The sequence below is a fragment of the Mirounga leonina genome, unplaced genomic scaffold, assembly GCF_011800145.1.
Source record: "Mirounga leonina isolate KUSES-001 unplaced genomic scaffold, KU_Mleo_1.0 Mir_176, whole genome shotgun sequence".
Taxonomy (NCBI): domain Eukaryota; kingdom Metazoa; phylum Chordata; class Mammalia; order Carnivora; family Phocidae; genus Mirounga; species Mirounga leonina.
The window spans coordinates 20,807,322-20,833,324 of record NW_023270454.1 but is presented as its reverse complement, the minus strand read 5'-3'; the positions used below and the strand labels follow the sequence as shown (position 1 = coordinate 20,833,324).

Sequence of the window (26,003 nt, the reverse complement as noted above, 5' to 3'; positions counted from 1 at the left end):
GGCCTCTCCTCCCTGTGTGCACAGACAGAGTAAGCTCTGGTGTCTTCTGTCCACTTCTTAAGTGGATTATTTGGTTTTCAGGTGGTTGAATTAAATAAGTTCTGTATAGATTTTAGATAGTTACCCTTTATCAGATATGCAATTTGCAAATATCTTCTCCCATTCTGTAAGCTACCTTATAGTTTTGTTGATTGTTTCCTTCACTGTGCAGAAACTTTTTATTTTGATGTAGTCCAATAGTTCATTTTCACTTTTGTTTTTCTTGCATCTGGAGACGTGTCTAGTGAGAAGTTGGTGTGGCTGAGGTCAAAGAGGTTGCTGCTTGTGTTCTTCTCTAGGATTTTGATGGATTTCTGTCTCACACTTAGGTCTTTATCCATTTTGGATTTATTTTTGTGTACAGTATAAGAAAGTGGTCATTTACTAGTATCTGGAGCATAATAATCATATTTACCTTATTTAATTTATTTTTTTAAAGAGAAAGGACGTGAACAAGGGTGGGGGCAGAGGGAGAGAGAGAATCTCAAGTAGGCTCCACGCCCAGCACAGAGCCTGATGTGGTGCTTGATCTCACGACCCTGAGATCATGACCTGAACTGAAATCAAGAGTCAGACACTTAACTGACTGAGCTACTTGGGTGGTGCCCCAATCATAGTTATTTTAAATTCCATCTCATGGTTTAAACATAGGGGTTATGTCTGAGGCAGTTCTGTTCATTATTTTCTGTTTTAGTAGTGTGTTTTTTTGCTTTTCTTGCCTTTTTTGTGTGTCATGTGACTTTTTTTTAAAATACCTGACATTATGTGGATAACAGTAGATATTTTATGTCTGGAAGTGGACACATCTCTTCTGAGGCTATTAGCACATGTGTGTATGGAAGTTGATGTTGTTGAGGAAATATCTAGTTAGTAAAGCTGACTAAAACTTTGGGTTTTCTTGTTCCTATGATGACCTTCAGTGCACCATTGGCCTTGAATTCCTTTTTCTTAAATCAGAGGCTGGGATTTCAATGACATTTCACAATGTTTCTACTTTATCTTTAGCTCCCCTGTTCATCTCCACCATGAGTGATTTCCCTCTCCACACTTTATCCTCCCCAGTGGTAGACTGAAGTTTCTTCTTACTGGGTGCTTGTTGCTCCGGGTAAGGGCCTCACTGTTGTCTTAGTACAGCTTCTATCTTAGGCCCTGATGGTTTAGGTATCGGCGATGGTCTTTCTCGGTGGTCCTGTGTCTTTTCTCTGTGGCAACCAAACTCCATCTTATATCTCTGATTGGTCTTCCATGAGAGTTTCTTGTCCTTTCCATAGTGGTAGCAGGCTTCTACTCTTCTTGCTGTAGGAACCTGTGAACAGTGCTTCTCCAGAGGCAGATGTGGTTTATTGTGGGGTTTTGTTGTTGTTGTTGTTTTGCCCTTCGCCTGGCTACAATGGGTCTGTATCTTTGCCCTGGTGGTGACAGGGTTTTCTTTCCTTCTTCCAGGAGCTTAAGGTTTGTTTTCTAGAGAAAGGTTACATCAGGGCTTCATATTTTTCTCATAACAGTAACCACTTCGCTTCTCCAAGCCTGCAACACTGAGGAAGGCAGTTGGCCTTCTCCTGCTCTGCCCATGATTTTCCTCATGAGCAGGAGATTGGGGTCCAGGGAGAAAAGCCTGCAAGTGGGTTCTAACACCCCCCTGTATCTTCAGCTCCCAGGGTCTCTGTTCTTTTACTCTAGTCCACACCTGACTTCTACCAGTTTATTAACAATTATAGCTGGATACTTCTTGCCTGGTTGTACGGCACCCAGCATCTCTTCCTTCCATGGTCTGTCACTGGTGAACAGGAGCATGTGTCTCATTTGTCCTTGGAGGGGGCTGAGATTCAGTGCATTTCACATTACTTGGTTGACTTGTGACTTCAGCTCTGATGTGTTCAGCGAAGTTGTGATTTTTAAAGTTTACATGGGTTTTTCTTGTTGTTGGGGTAGAAACAACAATAGTTCCAGCTCTCTATATCCAAGAGGAAGTAGAACTCCTGATATACCTTAATTTTAAAAATGACAATATTTTATTCTTTCTTAGTTTTATATCTTTCAGCTTATTGAACTCCCCTTCCAACTCTAGGACAGTCTGTTCCCTCACAAATTGCAAGCTTTAATTTTCATGCAAATATTCCACTTGAAGGTCAGGACATAAAGCATGTCTGTCAACAGTGGTCATGCTTACGAGTATCCTAAGAAGGAAATTCGCAGAAAGAAAAAAAAAAAAACTTTGAGCAAATATTGATCTTTAAGTATTTGATTTTGTCATCTTTGTGGAAGTCATTACAGTCTAAGCCCTAGGCTTTCTCAAATATTAGCATGCATCAAAATTACCTAGGAGCCTTGTTAAAACACATCACTTCACCCCAAAGTTTCTAAATTGAAACACAATACTGATTCCCACTTTATTATCCTGTTAATCATGTTCATATAAAACCTCTCAATACACGCTAATACACTCTAAGAGTTAGGATCACTGGAAAGTGTGTCATAAGATTAGCTACCAACTTCAAGTGATATTTTAGTTCTATATATTTTAATTCTTACCATTTCAATGTTGTTGCTTATGTCTACTATTATTGTCTCCCTGCTTATTATGTAACTGCTAACTAATCTTACCTACTTTAAAACTGAAATTGCTGTTTATAGCAGATATCAGCCAATGGACATTTGGCCAACCCTGTTTATAATTCCAATTCAAACCATTCAATCACCTTCCTAGGTAGTTAGACATTTATTGTATAGCAAATGTTACCAAAAAGATACATTGTTCAAGATATATGCATTTTGCCTGGTTTCTTTAGGGTCCTTAATTTTCATGGAAGAACTTGAACCCAAACTGAATTTGGAAAATAGATTCCCAAAGGAAACTTGGAAAATTATTAAATCTTTTAATATCCTTAGGCCAAGAGCTGCTGATAGATATTTGGTTACAAGCTAGTGTCTTTATGAGCCAGGGCAAAGAGAGAAAGCAAAGAAAACATTTGATCTCTTTCTACACCATGAAGCTTTCTTTACAACTCACATATTGTTACCCCTTTTTATTTAGGCTCTATGGAAAAATAATGAAACATTTCTAAATATTTTACCTATTCATATCAAAAGCAAAGGAAAAGAAATTATCCTAAAGACAATTTCACGAGTTATAAAGAAAACCACTTTGCTTGTGAATTTTAAGGGGCTTACTTTTCTTTCTAACACAAATATTCTTTTACCTTGATATAGAGTTGTGTTGGGTGACATGTAATAGTGGTTTGTGGGTGAAACAAGCCTTTCACTATATCTCGGATAACCATATTTTAGTTAATTTGGTTTACTTGTAAGACTACAAACATCACGGTTATTTAGATAATGTTGCAATTATGGAGGTAAAGGACTTAAAATAAAATTCAGTGCCCTTTGAGCGATATGAGCATTTTTGTGCATAGTATTTACTTACCATAAGTATATTCAGTTCACAATGTGATCATCCATATCTAGTGTCTATTATTGTACAATAATGTAAGGACTGAACTATAAGTAGTGGTCAGCTTATTATGGATTTACAGAAATTTAAGACTTTTGGCAGTATAATACAACTATTCTTTTTTATGCACTGTTTTAATTATCTATTGCTTCATAATAAACTAACCCAGAACCTCGTGGCTTAAAACAAGCACCATTTTATTATATCCCGTGGTTTGGGGGAGAAAGAGGGTCATGATTTCAGTAGTGCTTTCCTGAAAATTCTGTTGCCCATGGCATTGGTTGAGGTCAGTGATATTCACCTGGGTATGGTCTGGTTTGGAGAGTCAAGGTGGCTTTAATTGTATATCTGTCATCTTGGTGGAGAGGGCTAGAAGGTAATCTCAGCTGGGACAACCAGAACACCTACACACCATCATTCTAGCATGGTGGTCTCAGAAACTTCCTATGGTAGTACTGGGTCCCCAAAGAGAGTATTTCAGGAGGCCCAGGAAGATGCCACAGAAGCCCCTGAATGTTACCTCCTCACACCCTATTGGTTAAGGAAATTACAAAGGTTAGTCCAGATTCAAGGGGAAGAGAATTAGGCTTCATCTCTCAATGGGGAGAGTAGCAGAGAATACGTAGCCATCTTTAATCCCACACATGCATTTAAATATGTAAGACTGAACATATTTTCTGAAAGTAAATATAACACCAATGAGTTACTGCTTACGCTCTCCTGACAGATTTGCTTTGGGTAAAGCCCAGAATGTGTAGCCAGAATATGATTAGGCTGGGGGCACCTGGGTGGCTCAGTCATTAAGCGTCTGCCTTCGGCTCAGGTCATGATCCCGGGGTCCTGGGATCGAGCCCCACATCGGGCTCCCTGCTCCGCGGGAAGCCTGCTTCTCCCTCTCCCGCTCCCCCTGCTTGTGTTCCCTCTCTCGCTGTGTCTCTCTCTGTCAAATAAATAAATAAAATCTTTAAAAAAAAAAAAAAGAATATGATTAGGCTGTAGTATACCACCTGATATACAAGCAGGAAATCTTATTTAAAGGTGATTTTTAAAAAAAGGACATAGTAAATACTGTCCAGTAATATGAAACAACAATTTGAATATAATAACAGCTTAAATTATGTTTATACTACATAATAAATATTAATTTTGTCCCTAGATCATGAATTTACTATTATAAAGCTAAATATAAAAATTAAGTAGAATTGTATTTATGAATTATTATATTGGTTCTTGAAGATTTTTTGTGTATTCTTTCATACACTTTTGTGACCCATATTCTGATCTTTATAAGACCTTGGAATACTATCTTCATATAAATGTAATAAGCTAGAGAGCTGGGATCAAGAGATCCTGGGAGAGTCCTTTAAAAGGGGCCTAGTCTAAGACAGGCACTCTCTCATATGTAATTCCACAAATAAAAATATAAATGTTCTCAAGTTTTCCATTTCTTAGAGTGTTTTCCAAATAATAAAATGCACCTTGACTGGGTACAACTCCTACCTCGCAAAACTGTGCTTGGACTAAATAGCACTAAGAACTAATGTGGTATCATGCATATTATCTCAAGTTGGTATCACAAATAACACTTATAGATAAGGAAGCTGTCCCAGACAGCTTAGGTTAGTTGGCAAATTTATAAAGCTGATAGGAATCTAAATACCTTCAAGCCCAAGATTCTCTCTCTACATTTTATCTAATTTTTTTTAATTTAATTTTATTTTTTTAATTTAATTTAATTTTTTTTTTTTTAAAGATTTTATTTATTTATTTGAGAGAGAGAGAATGAGAGACAGAGAGCATGAGAGGGAGGAGGGTCAGAGGGAGAAGCAGACTCCCTGCCGAGCAGGGAGCCCGATGCGGGACTCGATCCAGGGACTCCATGATCATGACCTGAGCTGAAGGCAGTCGCTTAACCAACTGAGCCACCCAGGCGCCCCTAATTTTTTTTTAATTTTAGCATCCTGCATCCATAATGGCTGTGCACGCGTTCGTATATAATAATTTAAATGGAAAAGGAAGAGGAAGTTATAATAATTAAGTAAAATGAATACCCAACAGAGACATATGGAAGGATTAGGAACATATATTTTGAACTTAAAGTGACTTGTGTCTAAACCTAACTAGCCATGTTATCTTGAGAAAGATACTAATCCTTTTATGTCTCAATTTCTTCCTTTGGAAATTGGAGCGAATATGTACTCAGGAATTTTGTGTGTGTATTACATGAACTTGCATATAAAGTGTTTGGCATAATAGCTTATTAAAAGCCGATAAACATTGATATATGATATACAAAGAGTAATTATAATTATGGCAATGATTAATAATAAAAATTATATACCATTTTATTGGATAATTCAACCATGATCAAGTTTTTGTGTAGCCTTATGAATCTGAAACTCAATCCTAACAATTAAAAATATAGCTAATGATTGCTTGTCGGAAAACTTTCTTTAAAGGGTCAAATAGGAAATATTATGGAGTTTGTAGACTATGTGGTCTGTTCTGCTACAATTTAATTCTGCTGTTTGAGTATGAAAGCATCCACTGACAATACACAAATGAATGCATGTGGTTGTGGTCCAATAAAAGTTTAATTACAAAAACAGCCTGAGGGCCAGACTCGCTCTGCAGGATTCAGTTAGTTAAGAGGGTCAGGGTAAAAGAGTTTGAAATCATGGAGTCATAAGTGTCCATGATCACTTTCCCTGAAATCAGAGGGTGAAAACATTTAGCTCTTACTTTTTGTAGTAGACAGAATAATGTTCCTCATCTCCTCAAAGGTGTCCTGATCCCCAGAACCTAAGCACATGTTACCTTATGTGGCAAAAGGAACTGTGGTTAACGTAAAGTTCTTGAAATGGAGAGATTATCCTGGATTTTCTGGGTGGGCTTGATGTGGTCACAGGGGTGCTTACAAGAAGGAAGCAGGAGGTCAGGGAGGAGAGAAGATGCTAGACTGTTGGTTATGAAGATGGAACAAAGGGACATGAGCCAAGGAATGAGGGCAGCTTCGAGAAGATGGGCAAAATGCAAGGAAACAGATCCTCACTTTTCCTCTGGAAGGTCCAGCGCTGCTTGCCCATTTTAGATTTGTAACCACCATAGCTCTAGGAGAGTAAATGTGTGTCATTTAAGCCACTGAATTTGTGGTAATTTGCTACAGCAGCAATAGGAAACTAATATGTTTGCTTTGTTTCGCTGTGTGTGTGTGTGTGTGTGTGTATTATGAGGTTCTGACTCTATATTAATAATTTTAAAGTAGAAAGAAACCCTGGTTGAAAGATATTTGGGGGGAGAAAGTCTTCTTACTGGAAAAGAGATAAAGTTCTGAATGAATAAGGACAAGGATCTGTTTTACTCCTGACTTCATCTTGTCTTGGTTCTGAGAGACACAACTGATTATTAAATTTTGGGTACTCTTAAAATATTTTTAAATATTAAAACATTAAAACCCAAACACAACAAAAACAAACCAACAAAACAGGAACAAAGTTCCAGGCATAGGGACATCCAGCAATAGGCCAATATGCTTATGTCATGTTTATTTGATTTATCATATCCTGGAGTTTTGCTAAGTTATGTAGTTGCCATTTATAGCTTCATAGATGGGCTATTTAGAACACAAAAACACCTACAAATGTTACATAATTCTCCACCATAAATCTACCAAAAGTGTATTTGATCTCAGCTTTAGAGGACTCATGGGACAGAGAAGGTCTTTTGAATCGGAAGGCTGAGGCTTATATTCCACTCTGCCACGTTTCCCAGTGGCCTCTAATCCTTCCAATATCCTGTGGGGAACCAAATGATAGTTCTCTCCGAAGACAGGAAGGGGCGAAGGATGGCTGGGCCCAGGGAGCTCTAAATCTTGTATCACAGCTGCTCACCTTGCATCAGTCTCTTTCAATGTCTTACTTTTCATGGTCACCCTGGCTAAATTTTATTTCTGCATTAAATGCTACCATTTTATTTTCTTGTCCCTTGTGAATATATGTGGCGACTCTGAATGGCCTTATCTTCCAGCCAGCGCCTGTATTTTCAATAAAAGCCCCTCTACAGATGTTCATGTGAGGCTGCATATGGCAGCCTGGCTGGTGGCCAGCTAGGTAGATTAGGCTTGCTTGGGTGTTCCAGAAACACATAGTTATTCTTTCCATAGCCTAAAACGAGAATTCAATTTTCTTTCCTTTGAATGGGACTCCTTAGTCTCTTAGTTTGCCTTGTGGGAAATGCATTCGTATTTCTGACTAGAGCTCATGGTTATTTGCTCTTTTTTTTTTTTTTTTTTTAAAGCCTAGATTAGTAACCTTAAAATCATAGAAATATAATCATGGATGAGTAGGGTTTAAATGTTTGAATACTAAAATGTCTATAAAGTTTTAGTGTAAACACTTAAGAAAAATATTTTAAAGTCCCCCAAAAGAGGGCGGTGATTCAGCAGAAATCAGACTTTCATATAGCTCCATACATCAGCTTTGCTAGCTGTCCTGTTACCTTTGTGATGTTGAAGGATGTTCTGGGAAGCTAAGTGTCTTTCTGGGGTGCAGTGTTATAGCATTGGTTCCTGGTGGCTAGAAATCTCCATATTCTGCATTATTTAGATACAGACATTCATGGCTCAGCACGTGTCATAAAATAAAGTAATAAACTGTATATCTCACTGTATCTTTGGGAATTCTACAAAAATATTTTTTAAGATTTTCCCAATTTCCCATGGCCCCCTCTAATACCTTCCTGTGACCTAGAAATATATTTTATTGAGGCAACATTGCTATATATGGAGGTCCTTAGATGTGGATACCTCTGTGATATTAAGGGCCAGATTTATGAGATGTCGGCATGTGAGTTAGTGACGCTTTTGCTTGTGTGTGGTGGAGCATTTGGGTTAGACTGACTTCTGGAAAAGGACCACCCAATCTTTACAGATGACCTAACAAGCTGCTACCAATTCCAAGAGGAAAATTCACTAATACCTTAATGAATGAGAATTGTTTGCATCACTTGAGAATATGTCAGCTGCAGAACCTTTGTCTAATTTGACTCTTACAGAGTCAGTCTGATTCCATTAGTAATTAGATAAAAAGCGGGAGCCAGCTGGCTCCAGACCAGGTGTCAGAATGCCCCCAGCCCGCAAGCGCTCTGCCACTTTGTGTGGTGGTGCTCCGTTCTGTAAAACAGATGTTGTGATTCACTCCAGACATCCTGCATTTCATTAGGGAGTGAAGTAGTCACTGAGTTATCTCATTCACTTGGTTTTCAATGGGCTGAACATGTGTGGTCTGTAAATTCTGATCCCATTTTAACTGTTACTTAAAGGATGTGCTTTAGAATGCCATCACCCCCATCATTCCTACAGTTTTCTCTCCTACACAGTAGGTTTCTCTGCTCTTTTTATTGATAGATGAATGACTTAAATCACAGTCAGAAGAGACAATTGTTCAACACGCAGTACTTTTCAGATGATGTTATTCTCCTGAAACAATGCTTTTATTTTTTTCTTGAGATAACATTGACCTTATAATTCAGAAGCTTGGTTTCATAGTTAATAAAGAATTCTAAGTGCGGTTAAGCCAATTGTCTCCTATAGGTTTCTTAACAGTTACAGACTGATACTGAGACAGTGTCTATGTGCATAATGGTAATAGAAGCCGACTGAGTACCAGCTCAGGAGAGGCAGAAAACCTGAAGTGTTGGCCTGTCACGTTCACAGCGTTTCCATCCATTGGGTTGGCCATAAACATGGAATAGGTAGATAGGTAAATGAATGGATCTCCAGCCAACCATCCATTCAGGGTCTTCTATATCCCATGTACTGTGTCTCCTCTACTCTGTTCTCTGCCACTGGATTGCAGAGGTAAATAGCAGCAAACTTCAGTGACCACCTGCTTTGAATGTTGTACTTCACGGTAAATACACTCTGCTGAAGTCTCCTTGTTCACGGTATTTTGTGTGCACTGTTTCTTGTTTGTTTCCTGTAAGATTCTTTGCGCAGTATTTATCTCTTTTGCACTATCCAGTGTCTTCAGTAGAATGAAGTGAACATTCTTTTTTACTCATATGGTTACAACAAATAATGACTCTCTAGTGCTTATTGGTCATTATCATGTTAATTTATACTTTTTAAAGTAGGGTGCAGTGGAATATGGTAGTAGAGATCGGCCCTCTTTCTTTTCTTTTGTTTCTTCTTTTAAGTACCTTTTATTTCTTTCTCCTACTCCCTAATTAATATAAATTGCTTCTTTCATTTCTTCCCTTACTCCTCCAAAGCCAGTGATAATAGACGGCCGTGTGTTAAGGAATAGATAACTGGCCAGCACTAAAGGAGAACCGTTCTTAGTCAATTTTTTCTTTTCAAAATTACAAAAATGTATGTCTTAATTAAATTTAGAATTGTGATAACTTCACAAAATTGTATTAAAAAACATGTATGCAAAAAGTTTATGTGCAAATATATTATGCTACAGAGACTGCAGGAAAATGAATGGATTTTCAAGTACATATTCTATTTCTCCCAGCTTTTTTCCCCTTTACTGGGAATGATAGTTTATTTTTTGAAGGTATGGTGGCTTTTCTAGGGAGGGGAAAAAGCCTTGATTGGCAATGGCAAATAACCTAGAATTCCTGGAATTATTAATAATTAGGCCATTACTATTTTCAGTCTGCCTCAATTAAACTTTCCTTTGTGTTGTTTAATGTGTTATACATTTAATGAATTTTTATTTTAAGAATTTGCTTCTACACATCGTTAGAGCTTGGAGTTAAGGCTGCTGGCTCACCAGTGAGCTTCACAAACATAGGTAATGAGCTACATGAGGGGCAAATCTTCCACCAACACAAGGGTCTCTGGTCCAATGAGTGAAGTTTGATAACAATTCTTTCTACAAATATTAAAAAATATAAGAATTTGCTAAGACCTATGCATAAAAATTACTACACGGGAAAATTAGAATAACTTTTAAAGGCATACTAAACTCTGCAAGCTCTAAATATTAAAATAAGTGTACCATCTATCTTAAAAGTAACTTAAAAATAATCTAGCCTTGAGGCAGGCAGAGGGAAGGGAGAAGTAGGCTCTCAAAAAAAAAAAAAAATCTAGCCTAAAACCATATTAGTATTTTCTAATAATATGGGTTGTAGGATCTAAATAAAGAAGTATAGGGGCGCCTGGGTGGCTCAGTCGTTAAGCGTCTGCCTTCCGCTCAGGTCGTGATCCCAGGGTCCTGGCATCGAGCCCCGCATCGGGCTCCCTGCTCTGCGGGAAGCCTGCTTCTCCCTCTCCCACTCCCCCTGCTTGTGTTCCCTCTCTCTGTGTCTCTCTCTGTCAAATAAATAAATAAAACCTTTAAAAAAATAAAGAAGTATATAGTGTAAATTCCCGTTGTTTTATTCTTTTAAGATTTACTGTGCTTAGTTAATTTCTGTGAAAACATAAGTTATTTTTTTAGGTTTTCTTCTTAGTTTAAATGCCCCAAGGTAGGATGATATTCAATAGTTTATGATCATCAAAACCAGAAGGAGTCAATTTTTAAAATGCAAGTGTTTAAAGTTTTCTGATGCGTTCAGTATAAACTTAGAATTATATTCAGAATAAAATATCACTGTTATTATAACTTGTCTAAATCCTGGAGTTGATTGTGATAGTTTTGTGATAGTTTCGATTGTGATTTAGTTGCAATAGTTTAATAATAGAATTTCACATGGAGTGATTGTGCTGTTTTCCTCATTATGTTTTTTCAGAGACTTTACATTCTACTGATTTTACACTCCTTTCAATAATGTTCTATACGGGTTAATTTATTTGTATGTCCTGAGCATGTTTTATTGATGTGCATTTCTGCTCCAAAGGAAAGAACTCATTTTGAGTGATATGTGTTTTTGCTTTTCTTTCCCTTTCTTTCTTTTTTTACTAGGCCTTTGGTGAGTTTGAGATTGAGCAGCATCAAGAATGTGCTTATGATCACTTGGAAGTATTCGATGGAGAAACAGAAAAATCACCAATTCTTGGAAGACTATGTGGCAACAAGATACCAGAGCCCCTTGTGGCTACTGGAAATAAAATGTTTGTTCGGTTTGTTTCTGATGCATCTGTTCAAAGGAAAGGCTTTCAAGCCACACATTCTACAGGTCAGCAAATTAGAGCCATGTTTCTCTTTCCTAAGATCTAGGTTTCTCTTCCAGTGAATGCAGGGGATCCTATAACAGGAACATTAATGAATCTCTGAGCACAGCAGAAGAAATCTCACTGAAGCACTGTGTGAAATATTTGAGAGCCAAGTAGCATCCTACTTAAGTATCTTTGTAGTTGCTGAACATTTAGAAAGCAGTGCAATAGTTTGATCTGATTCATGTCCAATGCAGTATGATCAAGTAGAACTATCTCTAAATATTTGTATAATGGATTCCATATTAACTTGAGCAGTTTGATTTATATGCTCTATTTAACAGTTAGAAATCTATGTCTTAAGTATTCAAGAATCATGTTTTCTCTAACATCCTACCTGGTTGGCTAGCTTTTGCATTAATGTATTTTTGTAAGTCCGATTTGGAATTTATCTCTCCATTTTACAGAGTCTCATTTGTTTTTCCTTCTATTTAGTGTGCAATACAATCTTTTTCTAATCCTAATTCCTAATTTGACTTTGGAATGGAAGTTTTCAAGAAATAAAATATAATTTAGGAAAAATATGGAAAATTTTAGGCGAAAATATAGAATAACATTTTTTTAATAATTTGGGGCCAGCTTAATATTTCGTAAATGTCTAGGAAATGTCCTTTTTTTACATTCAGTTAAAAAAAAAGTTAGTTGAGTGGTTTCCTAAAGTCATTTATCTTATAGTGCCACCTAGTGGTACTCTTGATAAATAAACTATTGAGACATTGCCATGTAGAACTGTCTTGATGTAATATAATACACAGTATAATTGTATACAAATTTGTCCATAAAACAATATAAGTGCAGCAGTTTTTGTCATGGGTTCTGTTTATTGTTTTTATTTTCTTTTTGTTTAATTTTGTTTGTTTGTTAATTATTCCATTGTCCAATATTATTTTCCACTTTAGTGTATTTCATTATGAGCATTAGATTTATATTGGAGTCTATTTATGAGAAAGTGAATATTGTCAGAATATTTATCTGATTCGTACTAGTAATGGTTGAACTCATTAATAGTGCAAATTATTTCTCATGATTGATATGAATATTTTGGTTTGAGAAGAATCTTTCAGGGACTACAGAAATTTCATACTAATGAAAGGTTTTTCCATACATTGACATTTACTCTTTAAATATTTTCCTTATAACTTGTTATGCATTAAAGGGGTGGAGTGATTGCAATCCCATTACTTCATCAGTACTTTCCTGATAGCATAGAGTTTATGGCATATATATCTGGCTATCACAATTTCCAGGAATGCAGTATGAAAATATGCTGTCAAAATTCTTGAAATAGCTGACCAAATATTTTTAAAATACCTACCTATGAATTTCCCTTTCTTAGTTTAATCAAAACTTACTTTTATAGAATCTCTTTTTACCCTTTGTGAGTAGAATGATTAAGATTTATATTATGTTCCAGTATGTAGGTACATTTGGGTTTTTAGTCCTATTATGCCATTACCTAGCTGGGAACTTTGGAAAAGAAATTTCTTTGGATATCAGTTTCCTCATCTGTAAAATACTATTTAAGTTTCATTATAGCTATTAACCTCCATGATTCCTTAATTTGTATGGCCTTTGCTCATGGATCCTATTTGCATTATTTATATTACCATTAAGAATCCATTGGTAGGATCCAGTTAAGTTCTCACAGAGATCTTATATTGAGATCTGATGGTATATATAGCATGCACTTGGCATTTTAGGCACACACATGTACTTAACATACACTTTACATATATTGAGTCCTTAAAAGACTCTATGATGTATTATTATCCTCATTTTTCAGAAAAAGAAATTGAAAATCTAGAGATTAATTAATTTGCAGAGATTTCTAAAATTATGTCAAAGTCTGGACTTTATCCTTACTCTGTCTCCAGAATGCCTCACATACATTCCACCATAGTATGTTTTCTCTTCATGCAAACGTTTTGGATTAGGAAGCAAATCGATATAAAACCAGTCACTGTTGCTGAAGCAATAAGTAGAGACTGAACGCTTCCTTATTTAAGTTAAAAAAAACCCTCTGTTTGAAGTACGTAACTGACGAGGCTCATTTTATTTCCCTGTTCAGTTCACATCCATTCAAACACCCACATGAGCCACCTGTCACATTATTTATGGCAAAAAGCTGGAAATTTGTGGGAATTTACAGGGAAATAGAAGGAATTCCTTCCCGTTGAAGCATACAGTCTAAGTGTAACCTCTGATTTTCAGAAGTTTCTGTACTTTTGGTTTTTCAGTCAGTTTCTACTGACAAGACAGTCAAGTCCAGTACCATTTTTGCTACATGTATAGAACACTTATTCATTATTTACTGCCTTCTAGAATATGTGTAACTATTATTGATGGATCCTGATGTACACATTTTAATCTGCTTGAGTAAATATATATTTTTATATGCAGTTTGAATTTTATCCACGAGAAAAACTTCTAATACCATGAATTTTGAAACCAGGTGATTAGAAATATTGTTCTAATATGGTTTTATGGCTATTTTTTTTCACAAGGAATACTGTGAAAAAAATCCATGAGAAAAGGACTTTATTGGAAAGAGTCCTTTTTTCCCTCTGATGGTAGGTCTAAATTCTAAGCCCAAATATATTTTAATCAGGTAATGAATGGTATTACACGACCCTTAAATAAACTTATTGAAGAAACAAATCAGTAAAAAAAAATATCCTGCGTATTCTCTCAGAGGATATGGCTATAATATAGAAAAAGAGGGAAATGTGGAGAGAAAATAGTCTTTTAAAACATGGCCTGTCCAAAGAAAAAACAGAGAGGGAGGCAGACCATAAGAGAGACTCTTGACTATAGAGAACAAGCTGAGGGTTGCTGGAAGGGAGGTGGGTGGGGGTGGGGGGGTGGGGGTGGCTGGGCAGGGGAGATGGTTAAATGAGTGATGGTTAAGGAGAGGGCACTTTTTGTAATGAGCGCTGTAAGTGATGAATCACTAAATTCTACTCCTGAAGCTAATATTACACTATATGTAACTAACTAGAATTTAAATAAAAACTTGAAACATTAAAAAAAATAAAATAAAACATGGCCTGTCTGGTAGGACTTCTTTGCTGTAGCATTGTAGTATGCATCAATGACATTTAAAAGTAAAATAATGCATTATAAAAGTTCTTAGAAAGGAAGTTATTTTTATCTAACTCAATTAAATTGGAATGCCCACTAAAAGCATGTATAGGTCAAATTACAGGACCTCTTTGGGAATTTAATACTTTATGGGGAAATAAACAATCATGTCTTTCCAAATTAAAATGAAATCCACTCCCCACCCCCACCCCCAGGCTTCTCTTCCCTTTTTGTCACCTTTCTTATTCAGCTTCATTTTCACTTTCCAGAATTCTGTAGAAGATGTTCTGGCAGCTTACAAAGTATTTTCAAACAACTGATTTAAAAACAATACTGCTGACATGCTACACTACTTTTATATTGTTCCAACTTGGTAAATGAATAGGAATATTTGCAGGAAGTGTATTTAATTAAATACCTTCTTTAAAGGGACCATATTAAATGATGTATTGACCATATTTTGAAGAACTGCCTCAAGGACAAATTGCCCTCATGCTGCCTGTAATTTTCTGCTTATGGAATTTCTCTCAGGGCATATTAAAATCACACATCTTGTGCATATAATATTTAAATCTTTGTTCTTAAAAATTTTATCCTGTGGACTAAGTTTTCTCTCTCTCTCTCTTTTTTTCATGGTTGGATCATTAATTCCAGATTTATTAGTTTGATCAGTGATCCATAGGAAGGCAGTTGTGTACTGGAACAGAGAAATGAAAATAGACAAACATAATGGAACATTTTAAGTTATCCTTAAATGTAATTTATTTATTTTGAATATTGCCATTTTCTAGATGTTTTCAATAAAACCAAATAATAACTCCTCACTGTCATTTTCAGATTCACAAAGGTTTTGTGAAATCTTTTTCATTTCGTGCAACTACTTCATTTCCTCCTTGATTTTTGTTCCAAGTTGGGGCTGGCAGAGAATTGTCTCTTCTGAATCCTGGTCTTTTGTCCTGCTACTTTGCTCCTGCAAAGCAGACACACCAAAACTAGTGCTTTCTTTATATCTCCCAGTGGGCTCCTTCAGCTCTTCCCGGCTGTGGAATAAAAGTAATCCAAGTGCTGGCAGCTTTTTTTTTTTTTTTTGTAAGTGGAAACCAAAACAAAGCAGGCAATTATATATCAAACTTTGAGAATAGGTAAAATTTAAAAAATTCTCTAAGTGAGATTACACTGGTTTATACATTTATATATTAAATTTGGAAATATTTTTCACAAAATATTTTACTGGCCTTCAAAAATACAAGTCTTCCTTTATGATAGCAGATTAATAATGTTTTAAATTTTTTTTCATTTTATTCTGGCTTTTCATTTCATACCTGAATGGATCCCTAGCAGCAGCACAGATGATGGCATTTAGATGTTCTCACTAGACAATAATGATTGTAATGGTGATGGCTTACACTAATATGGCCTTTCCTATGTGCCCGGTATCCTTCAAACATTTGACATATATTAACCCATTCACTCTTCATCTAGACCCCATGACGTGAGTACTATGTATGATCCTTGTCTTAGAAATGGAGTGTGAGACAAAGTCTCTCAGCGGATGAAGGGCAGAGCTCAGATTTGGACCCAGGTCATTTAGCTGTGGAGATCTGTCGCAGAAGAAGGACATAATTTTTGGAATTAGAGAAACACCATGGGAGGAAGGGTAGAATGTTTGGCTTCCGGTCTATGGGATTCAAGAGATGATATTCAAGAGATGGGTTGAGCTTTCAGGTTATTCTAACTCATTTACATTTGCAATAGTATCGATATATACTATATGCTATATCGATAGATTGTGCAAGATGCCCCACCCGACACCTGGAACATGGAGGGATACTTACGTTCTTCATGGAACACAGCCCATTGGGGCAGTCATTCTCATGATTGAAACCCTGGTTGGAAGTTCGTTCATATGTCAGTCACACACAAGAATCTAAATGTCTTTGTCTGTGACAGTGCCCGTAGGTTTGGTTGAGCCTACGTGTATTTAGATACATCTGAATGGGGTTTCATCCTGGGGATTCAGACATATTTTGTTGTTTAAAATCATCAGTGTGGGTAAGCCATATACAAATCGGAAAAATCCAACTAAGTGTTTTTAGTTGTGTAATCCGTCCTCACAGGGTGCCGCTGGGACTGTTTGGTTGCAGATGACCATGAGAATGTTACAGTGGTGTCTTCATATCTAGGGTCCTGGCTTGTCCACATCTTTCCACATTGGATTTTTGGTTTTGTCCCCTCCCAACTTATCCCAGTTTTCCTGGGACTTTTCTGGTTTTAGCCCTGAAATCACTGCTTCCCAGGAACCTCTCAGCACTTGACAAACAGAAACAGAAAGAAACTCTACTTTCTTCTAACATTTTTTATAGCCCTATTTTATCTTCTTCTCCCCTGACCCCCTGCCATAAGTTTGCATGTGTATTGGTTGGAGGGGATGTCTATTTAATCTCTGGGTGTTTGTTTTTTTGTTTTGTTTTGTTTTGTTTTTTTAATCTCTAGTCATTAGGAAGTTTTGGGACTCAGATTACAAAGTTTCTGAGAAAATTTTTTGAAAACTTTCATTTCTAAATTATACTAGCTGTGCATTTTTATGCATACTCATCTAGTGATTTGGTATATTTACCTCTAGTGACAAAAGTAATAACTGGTAAACCACATGTTTATTAATATCTCTCTGAAAAAGAAGCTGTAAAAAGAGCATTTAAATTTTTTTATTTATTACAAACACAAAATATACTTAATAGGTTCTGGAACTACAAATGTTATTACAGTTAAAGATGCATGTATGTTTTTCCCAACCAAGTTATATAAATATTTCTACCTAAATAAAATTGTTCTACATAGTCTATGTAGAGTTCTATATCATGCATATACACACTGGAGTTTTATATATTTTGCCAATTTTTAAGTTATTTCTTATTCCTTTGGATTCTGGGTTCTTAAATGAGTAAGAATCAACCTGATTTAAGATACTGACCTTTTTTTTCCCCTATGAAAACTAGTTATTTGAGACTAAAAACAGGATCGGGTATAATAATAGAAATATTTATTGAGAGTTACTACACGCTAGGCACGGTTTTAAGTGATTTTCCATGTATTCATTAAATCCTCAAAATCCACTGGGAGATTGGTGCTATCATTATCATCTGCATTTTGCCCTATGGATCAGAGAAGCGACATCACTCACCTAAAGTAACTGAGCTCGATGGTGTTGGAGGTGGTATTCCAACCCAGCTAGCTCTGTGTCCAGGGTCTGTGGTGGTACCTGGTGCACCGTCACACTCTACGATTATAGGAAACACATCTGATGATGAAAATGCATTCAGAAATTAGAGAACGGTTACACTACATTGAGGTTGAGATTGGACTTGTTAAAACTCACTGAGTTTATTTCATTTTTCTTTCCTGAGCAGAGTGTGGTGGTCGACTGAAAGCAGACCCGAAACCCAGAGATCTGTACTCGCACGCGCAGTTTGGTGATAACAACTACCCGGGACAAGTGGACTGTGAATGGCTGTTATTGTCAGAACGGGGCTTTCGACTGGAGCTGTCCTTCCAGATTTTCGAAGTGGAAGAAGAAGCCGATTGTGGCTATGACTATGTTGAGCTTTTTGACGGTCTCGATTCAACAGCGGTGGGGCTTGGTCGATTCTGTGGATCAGGGGTAAATACAGTACCAACAGGATCCCATAGCCGTGGTAGAAAATGCCCATTGATTCATGATTGTTATGTGCACCATATGCAAATCGGCAATGCTTTTACGAGAAAAGGTTACACCCTATTATTATTGCCTCTTCTCCCTCACCTCTTCTGCATCTAGTGAATTTTCCCAATAATATCACACAAGAGAGAATAATTTAGTAGGTATAATTGCTGGTTCCTGTTCACATTCTAACTTTTTTATTCATGTTCTTACTGTGCAATAAATGTTTAAACATTTAAGAATCTAAAGGCGATAAATTTAAACACACACCTTTGACGATTTGGTAAGCTTCCTAAATTAAAGCATAAAGGAAAAGGAATTGTGCACACAATTCAAATTGACATTCCCCTCTCAGCGAAGACGCTTGCTGAATGGCAGGCACCACCACTGGTGTGTGGGCTTACCCAGTGCTGCCATAATGCTGTTCCATTGCAGTGTGTCACTTGTGCATGGGACAGAATGCCTGATACAGGTCAGAGAGTGTCACCAGGAGAAATAAGAAAAAGGAAAGCTTGAGATTTCCTTCATGCTTTTTCCCCCCAGGACTCCCTGCATAAATATCAAACGGTCTTCTGAATACATACTTTGTTCCGAAAACATTAGTCCCATTTTTTGTCCACCAGTGTCTATTGCTTACATAATACTGAACTTGAATGATATTGAATTCCTTTCCAAATATCAGCTGAAATGAAACAAAAAACTTCGTGGTATTTAGATTATTAAAACAAGAAGGAATGGATGATTTGGATTCTGGACGTGGCTCTGCCTCAGAGCCCCTTCTGAAACAAATTTAGTATCTTTTTACCTTCTTTGAACCTTACTTTATTTACTTGTAAATCAAAGGAATTTGGCTTAAAATTTTGGGGAAAAAACCCACCAAGTTCCAGAACTTGGAAACAGACTTATGTTCCAAGCCCAGCTATATCAATGCCTATGATCTTGAGCATGTCATTTGCTTCTCTGAAACTCAAGTTTGCCCATCTGTAAGATGAAGAAGTCACTCATACCCACTTTTCAAGGTTGTTGGGAGGATTAAATCATATACCCCCCCAAAAAAAATCCCAAACAAACATGAATTACACTGAAGGAAAAAAGTGCTCACTCTGTTGTTTATTTGCCTGTTTGTTTGTTTTTGTCTTCAGCCACCAGAAGAGATCTATTCAATTGGGGATGCGGTTTTAATTCATTTTCACACTGATGACACAATCAACAAGAAAGGATTTCATATAAGATACAAAAGCATTAGATATCCAGATACTATGCATACCAAAAAATAACACCAAAACCTCCATCGAAACATAAAGGAATGTGCATAATGGAGAGAAGACGTATTTTTTTTTTAAATGACGATATTAGCACAAATGTTTTATATAATGAGTTTGACCAGAAGAAGACTGTAAGAACAGGATTATCTCTGTACTAAAAGAGAAGTTTTCAAGCCAACTCTGATCAACATTGCCAAGATATTGAAACTCCATGCTTGATGGTATAAATATAAATAAAGCTGGTGAGAAGGCACATGTAACTTCAAGGAAGACTCCAGAAGATTTTGTTCACAGCTTGACAGAGATGCCTTGCCATTCAGACAGTTCGATTCAGGGTCTGTGACCTTGCAGAGTGTTTCTTTTTGACAATTTTTCAAGATTTGGGAGAAATCAAATGATCTTGCAGGTCATAAACTGAAAAACCCTCTTCTTGTATCTTAGGATGATTGCTTTGGCTTTGTATCTTGGATACAGATCCATATGGGATGTTGCGAAATGGGAGTCTTTTGAGGGCGGTTTGTACTTTAAATGTGGGCGTGTCCGGAAGTTTGGAAACTGGAATATTTCAGCTTCATTATTTTCACTTGCAGGCCAGATTCACCTCTTTGAAACACGAATGATCTTGAGACCACTTCATTTTACTGACGTTTTGACAAGTTGGAAATGCTAATAGTGTCTATTACTGCACTTAAAATCTAGGCATCATTTATTTAAGTGCTGGAAAATGCCCAGTTGATCAGTAAACTCAAGTTCTTTCAGTGAAAGTGCTGCCTTTTCACACCCAATTTAAGAAGCGTTGTGATGTCTTGGGAACTTCATGAGAGAACTCCCAACAGGTGTGAACAGAATTCTTCCACGTGACTGCCCGGATGGCCCATTCTCAAGTCTCCAGTGCTGCTATTGTCTTTTCTGTTGTTGATCTGTTGTAGTTGTTATTGCTGATGTTGTTATGGTTAATGTTGTATTTAAAAAAAAAAATGAAGTGAAGTGGAAGTAGGCTGTGTAGTCATTGAAAGCTCTCTCTCTCTTCTTCCTCTTCTTTTTTTTCTCTTCTTGGGACTCAGTTAAAAAAATGCAATGTTGGAAAAAAAGATTTGTTTCTGAAAGACTTTCTATGGTGCTATTCCATAAACGTTTTTTTTAAACAAAATTTTTGACCTTTGAGCCAACCACCTGTAGACTATGAATGTCTCCCTATGTCTGGTGGCATTTGAAGACTAAAGACTTGCTAAGGGTATCAAGAGTGTATCATCGCAAGGGCAGCACTTGTCCTGTGGAACAATTACTCATAATGCCTTAGAATTCTTGCACATGATCAAACAGATCCTCCTAGAGACACACTTTTTGAAAGGTTGAGCAAAACAACGTATGTTAATTAGCAGCTCTGTGAGGAAAATCCATTTCCATGACTGAGAACATTGGGTATAGATATGGTGACCTGCTTTTGTTGTAGAAAATGAATTTTCTGCTTGAAAGCCATGCGTGTTTTTAATATTGTTTATGTATATGTGAGGTTGTCTGAGTGAATGAAGCTACAAGAAGGTGAAAAGCAGTGGGTGGTGGAAAAGTTACAATTTATGTGCCAAGTTCTACTAGAATCCTGTCTGAAGTAGCACCTTTCTTAGGAGGTTTCATGGACAAATAATGGGAACTTCTAATTATTATCTGCACCATTAAAAAAAAGACTTTTTCCTTTACAGAAACTCTATTTTGATATGTTTTAATGTTGATGTAGATTGCTATATGAAGTAGATTTGTTTCTGTTACCTGTCCATGAACATTTGACATTTAGTAAAATTGGGTATTTTTCTTTATTTTTACAAAATTACACTATACACACAGGTGTAGTTTATTCATTTTTTTTGCCATTGTTGCCCTGAAAAATATTTTCTTGCATATGAATTACAATATGTAAATACATTTTTAAAACCAGTCTTTTGATCTTACTCAATGTTACCTTGGGAATGTGTAACTATTGCCTGCAATGTAATGAGCTTTTTTAGTGGAGCTGATTTATTCCAGTAACTTCTTCTATATTTTTTCATTAATCTTCAATTAGCCAAATATATCAGCAATGGGAAAGAGAGGAAAAAATACCATTCACACCTAGTGGATTACGCTATGCCTCGCCCAGTACGAGGCACAGGGCACTAGCTTTTTTCTAAACTTTATGCTACCCTTTGAGAATTGTGGTGATGTTCTCATTTTGTAGTTCAGGAATGGAGGCTCATAGAAGGTATGTAATGTTCCCAGGGTCACCGTGTAAAGTTAGATGTTGAAACCCAGCTTGTCTGATATAAAAATCTGTGCTTGTTCTACAAAATGTAGTAGAATCGATCTTGACATATATAAATAGTAGACATGTTTTTATGATGAAACATTTCCACATAAAGTAAATTTTAGGGGTGAATTACAGTAAACCCTTCAGGATAAATATATTGTTCTTTTCAGAAACAGCATGACAATTCGAATATCAACTGTAGATATCTTTAAGAACCACAGGTAGTGCTAGAAATTAAAAACAAACAAACAAACACCTACTCTGCAGTTCAAAGTTAGTAATCATGGATGGACCTTTTGTTAAAATAAATACATTAAATTATTTTATCTGGCGTAGTAGGGGAAATGTAGTGTTCTACTTTAAGAAATATTCTGGATATTACAGTTGACATCTTATTAGGTCACAACGAGCTGCAATCAACACAACCGAGAAATGAAAGTGAAAAGATATTTAGAAGGCATATATAGAGATATTGCAACTTCAGGTCTTCAATGTGAACATTAATTTTTATTGTATCTTATGTCAGATATCAATTCGCTGCATATTATTTTTATATTAATTCAATTTTGGCTTAAATGTGTTGTTAAATGCAAGTACAAACAGCTTTGTTGTTATTTTGTTAATAATTGTTAGTTACTGTTTTAAACATTTTATTAAATTAATTTTGTAAATTATTTTCAACCCCTACATCAGTATACTGGTTGTGCTCTCTATTTGCCAAAGTTCTAACTCCTATACAATCCTGACTATACACAGAAAAAAAACTGCTCCTACTTAATATGATTTTATTAAATTATTTTTCAAGTCAATTTTGAATATTAATCTACTTTATTAATGAGATCATGACTTAGCATAATTTCACAAAACAACATTTAAAAAAATTGTATGAGAAACAGCAATAGTACTTCCAAAGTCTCCAAATGTCCCCTTCCCATATTGGCTGGATTTTTGCTATGTTTGACTAATTTTAATATATCACAGTATCAGGTTCATATTCTGTCCAATTTTGTTTTTAAATTTCTTAGTCTTTTTTATTTGGTTTCTTTTGCTCCTGTATTTTTGATGGTAAGCCTCAGATATTAAATTTTGCTCTCCCATATAGAAAATCTCTAAAAGCGCATCTAATGACTAATTATTATTCTTCATAAGGGTAAATATTACTTTTTAAAAGTAAACTATAGCTATGTGTGACATTTAAAAATAACTTACTTAAAGCAGTTCTCAAAATGTTTGGAAATTGTATTTAGTGACAATGGGAATAAAACTTGCTTTTTGGAAAACCTTTAATACCACTTGTGAAATCTGGCATGGGAGGAAGTAAACAGGAAAAAATAATTACCTTCTAAAGTTTATAACTTGAAGTAATGCCTTCTATTTTATAAGAAAAATTATGTAAAATGAGCATATCAAAAAGAAAACAAAAAGCTGGTCTGTGAATGACTTAAGCTTTTTATGCTTCAATGCATAGTAAATGGTCGCTAATGAACAGTTAGCTGTTAATCTTTAGTGTTATTGTTATAAAATTAAGACACATTGTCATTAGCTTAAGAAATAATTGATGTAATGGATGGATCTAATACATTGTGAGATATTATTATTAGTCTCCAAACTTTCTATTGACATCAATTTTTTTCATTGTCCAGCCACAACCTCCCCCCCTTTTCAGCCCTGCACCAGTATATTCAGCCTGTGTCCAGGCTTGCCCTGTGACTCTAGTCAACTCCTGTGCAGAGACTATGCAGAATGATTCCAAAAAGTTTATAGGGCCCTGAGTACATCTCACTATATGCAACTTCCCTCTCATCCAATATTTTAAATAAAAAATTAAAACCGTAAAATCAACTTCTAACTTTAGAAAACTTGAACTGGAAACATACCTGGGTTAAAGCAGATGAAGATTGAAGACTTAAGAAGCCAACATACAGCTTAAGACATGTGGACAAAAGGTCCTGGTACCTGGTCTTGCCTTAGCTGCCAGGGTGGAGGTGTTGAGTAAATAATGAAATTACTTGTGTTATTATGTGTTATTTCTATGTGAATACAAGAAATACTAGCTTCACCAATCCCTCCACTCTTACTGAGCTCTGCCTACCTATGTTGTTTGTGTAGTTGAGAAACCAGTTATATAGCAGTTCATTTTTGCCCAACTATCAAGCTTTTGGCATATTTGCATCTGAAATAAAAATAGCAACTAAGGCTATTCAAAGCAACTTATAATACTATAAACGTGCTTAATGCTTCAGTGTATTTTACAAATTACATTTAAAAAACCAGATCCAATGGTGCTCCTTCTATTAAATATTATAGGGTGATTATATTAGTCATAATATTTAACCATTCAACATATCTAAGAACTGACAAATCTCATATCTGTCAAAAGCTCAATTAGGAATATTTTTAAAAGAGTAACTACTAGAAATTTAGTTAAAAATGATAATTTTCAATCAAAATGTAGAAGTGCATTTATACTCCTTCATGATATTTTTATGTCAGAATCAGTGACTCACAGAAATGACAGCTAAATGCTAAAATAATGTTGATAAGGTTGAGGTCCGGGGGAGGGGTTTATTTCAAGGAATGTCATTAAATTATTTAAACAGGAAGATTGCCAGAAAAGACAAAGTGAAAGTATTATAGGTAATAAAGTTTAGATAAAGCTACCCTAAAAGAATATTTAGTGAACCTTCTTTAGGAGGCTATAATTAAAAATCAAAGTAAATTACAAGAAAATTTTCTACAAGGATCTAATAAATTTGTTAAAGTCCTTTATATACCACTGAATGTCTGTTATTTGTGTTTGAATTCCCTGGGAGTAAAGGGTCCTCATAAGTTTTGTCATTTTCAACCCAAAAGACATATTACAACCATGTAGTTTATTCCCTCATTTATTTCATTTATTTCTTCATTCCATAAATATTTGCTTAATTCCTTCAAATATGCTCAGCACTGTGCTAAGTACTAAAAATTTAATGAAAGGTTGAAAAAGAAAAAAATCACAATTTTTGCTTTTTTGAAGGTTAAATTCTAGTTGAAGAGATAAACATTAATTAAAAGCAATCACAAAGTGTCAAAATTGCAATATAAAACATGCATTTGTATTTTACAGCCATTCTGGGGACGTTATTCCAAATAGCCTGGTTTGCATTTTGAGACACGCATTAACATCAACCTTTCCTTATCCTTGGTTTTCTACTATCTTCTTATTTGCATTGTTCTTTTTAAAATTTCAATTGTCCTCTAAAATTAATTCTTTTTTCCCATCAATCACTTGTATTTTTAACTCGTAAATTATTCATTCTCAAGATGGATGATGAGGGTGGCATAGCATATTAAAATTCTGATGTTCATGTAATTAACAAATAGAACTAAACAATATAACTTACAAAAAGCACTACCAATGGCCAGCACCAAGAGTGCTTGATAAATTCTAATTCTTATTATGATACACATTAAGATTCTTGAAACCCTAAATATCCAATCAATGCTGGCCTAATTGGTGGAAAAGGGATGTTTTGCAATTGCAGTTTGACTTGTGGGACAGTGAAATGCCTCACTGCCTCACTATTTGCTTCCTTCTCCAAGTCAACATCTATGTTTTAAATGTTGGTAAAATCTCTGGGATACTCAGACCTCTCAAGAGCATACTCATATAAAAGCACTCTATGGGCATATACTTGCAATATCTTGGCCCTATAGATAATGCTTAATCGAATGTGATGTGATGCCACAATAAAAAATTATAAAATGTTTAGGTAAGAGTAATCCAAAATAACAAGTAGCATAATTAGACTTAGAACATTGGATACTAGAATTATCACATGTAGAGTAAAATGATTTAAAAAAAGAAAGAGAAAATATGTGGAAAAGGTATAGACACTATCAAAATACTGAGATTTTTAAAAAGAATAAGTTCAATTTGTAGAAACAAAAAAATACAGTAATTGAAATTTAAATTTAGATTAGGAAATTTAGATTAGGTACAGCTGCCGATAATTCATGAACTGGGAGAGTTTAAGCTGAGAAAG

The 26,003-nt window shown here is 35.6% G+C and overlaps 1 protein-coding gene across 1 annotated transcript in view; it reads left to right on the top strand.

The window, feature by feature from the left end:
• The window catches only part of TLL1 (tolloid like 1), a 210,150-nt gene extending 187,363 nt beyond the window's left edge, over positions 1–22,787 (top strand). The window contains exons 19-21 of the mRNA XM_035022757.1: positions 11,404–11,617; positions 18,143–18,393; positions 19,575–22,787. Of these exons, the coding sequence (XP_034878648.1) occupies positions 11,404–11,617; positions 18,143–18,393; positions 19,575–19,709 (600 nt within the window). The 3' untranslated portion in view covers positions 19,710–22,787. The remainder of the gene's footprint in view (positions 1–11,403; positions 11,618–18,142; positions 18,394–19,574) is intronic.
• The last annotated feature ends 3,216 nt before the right edge of the window (positions 22,788–26,003 follow it).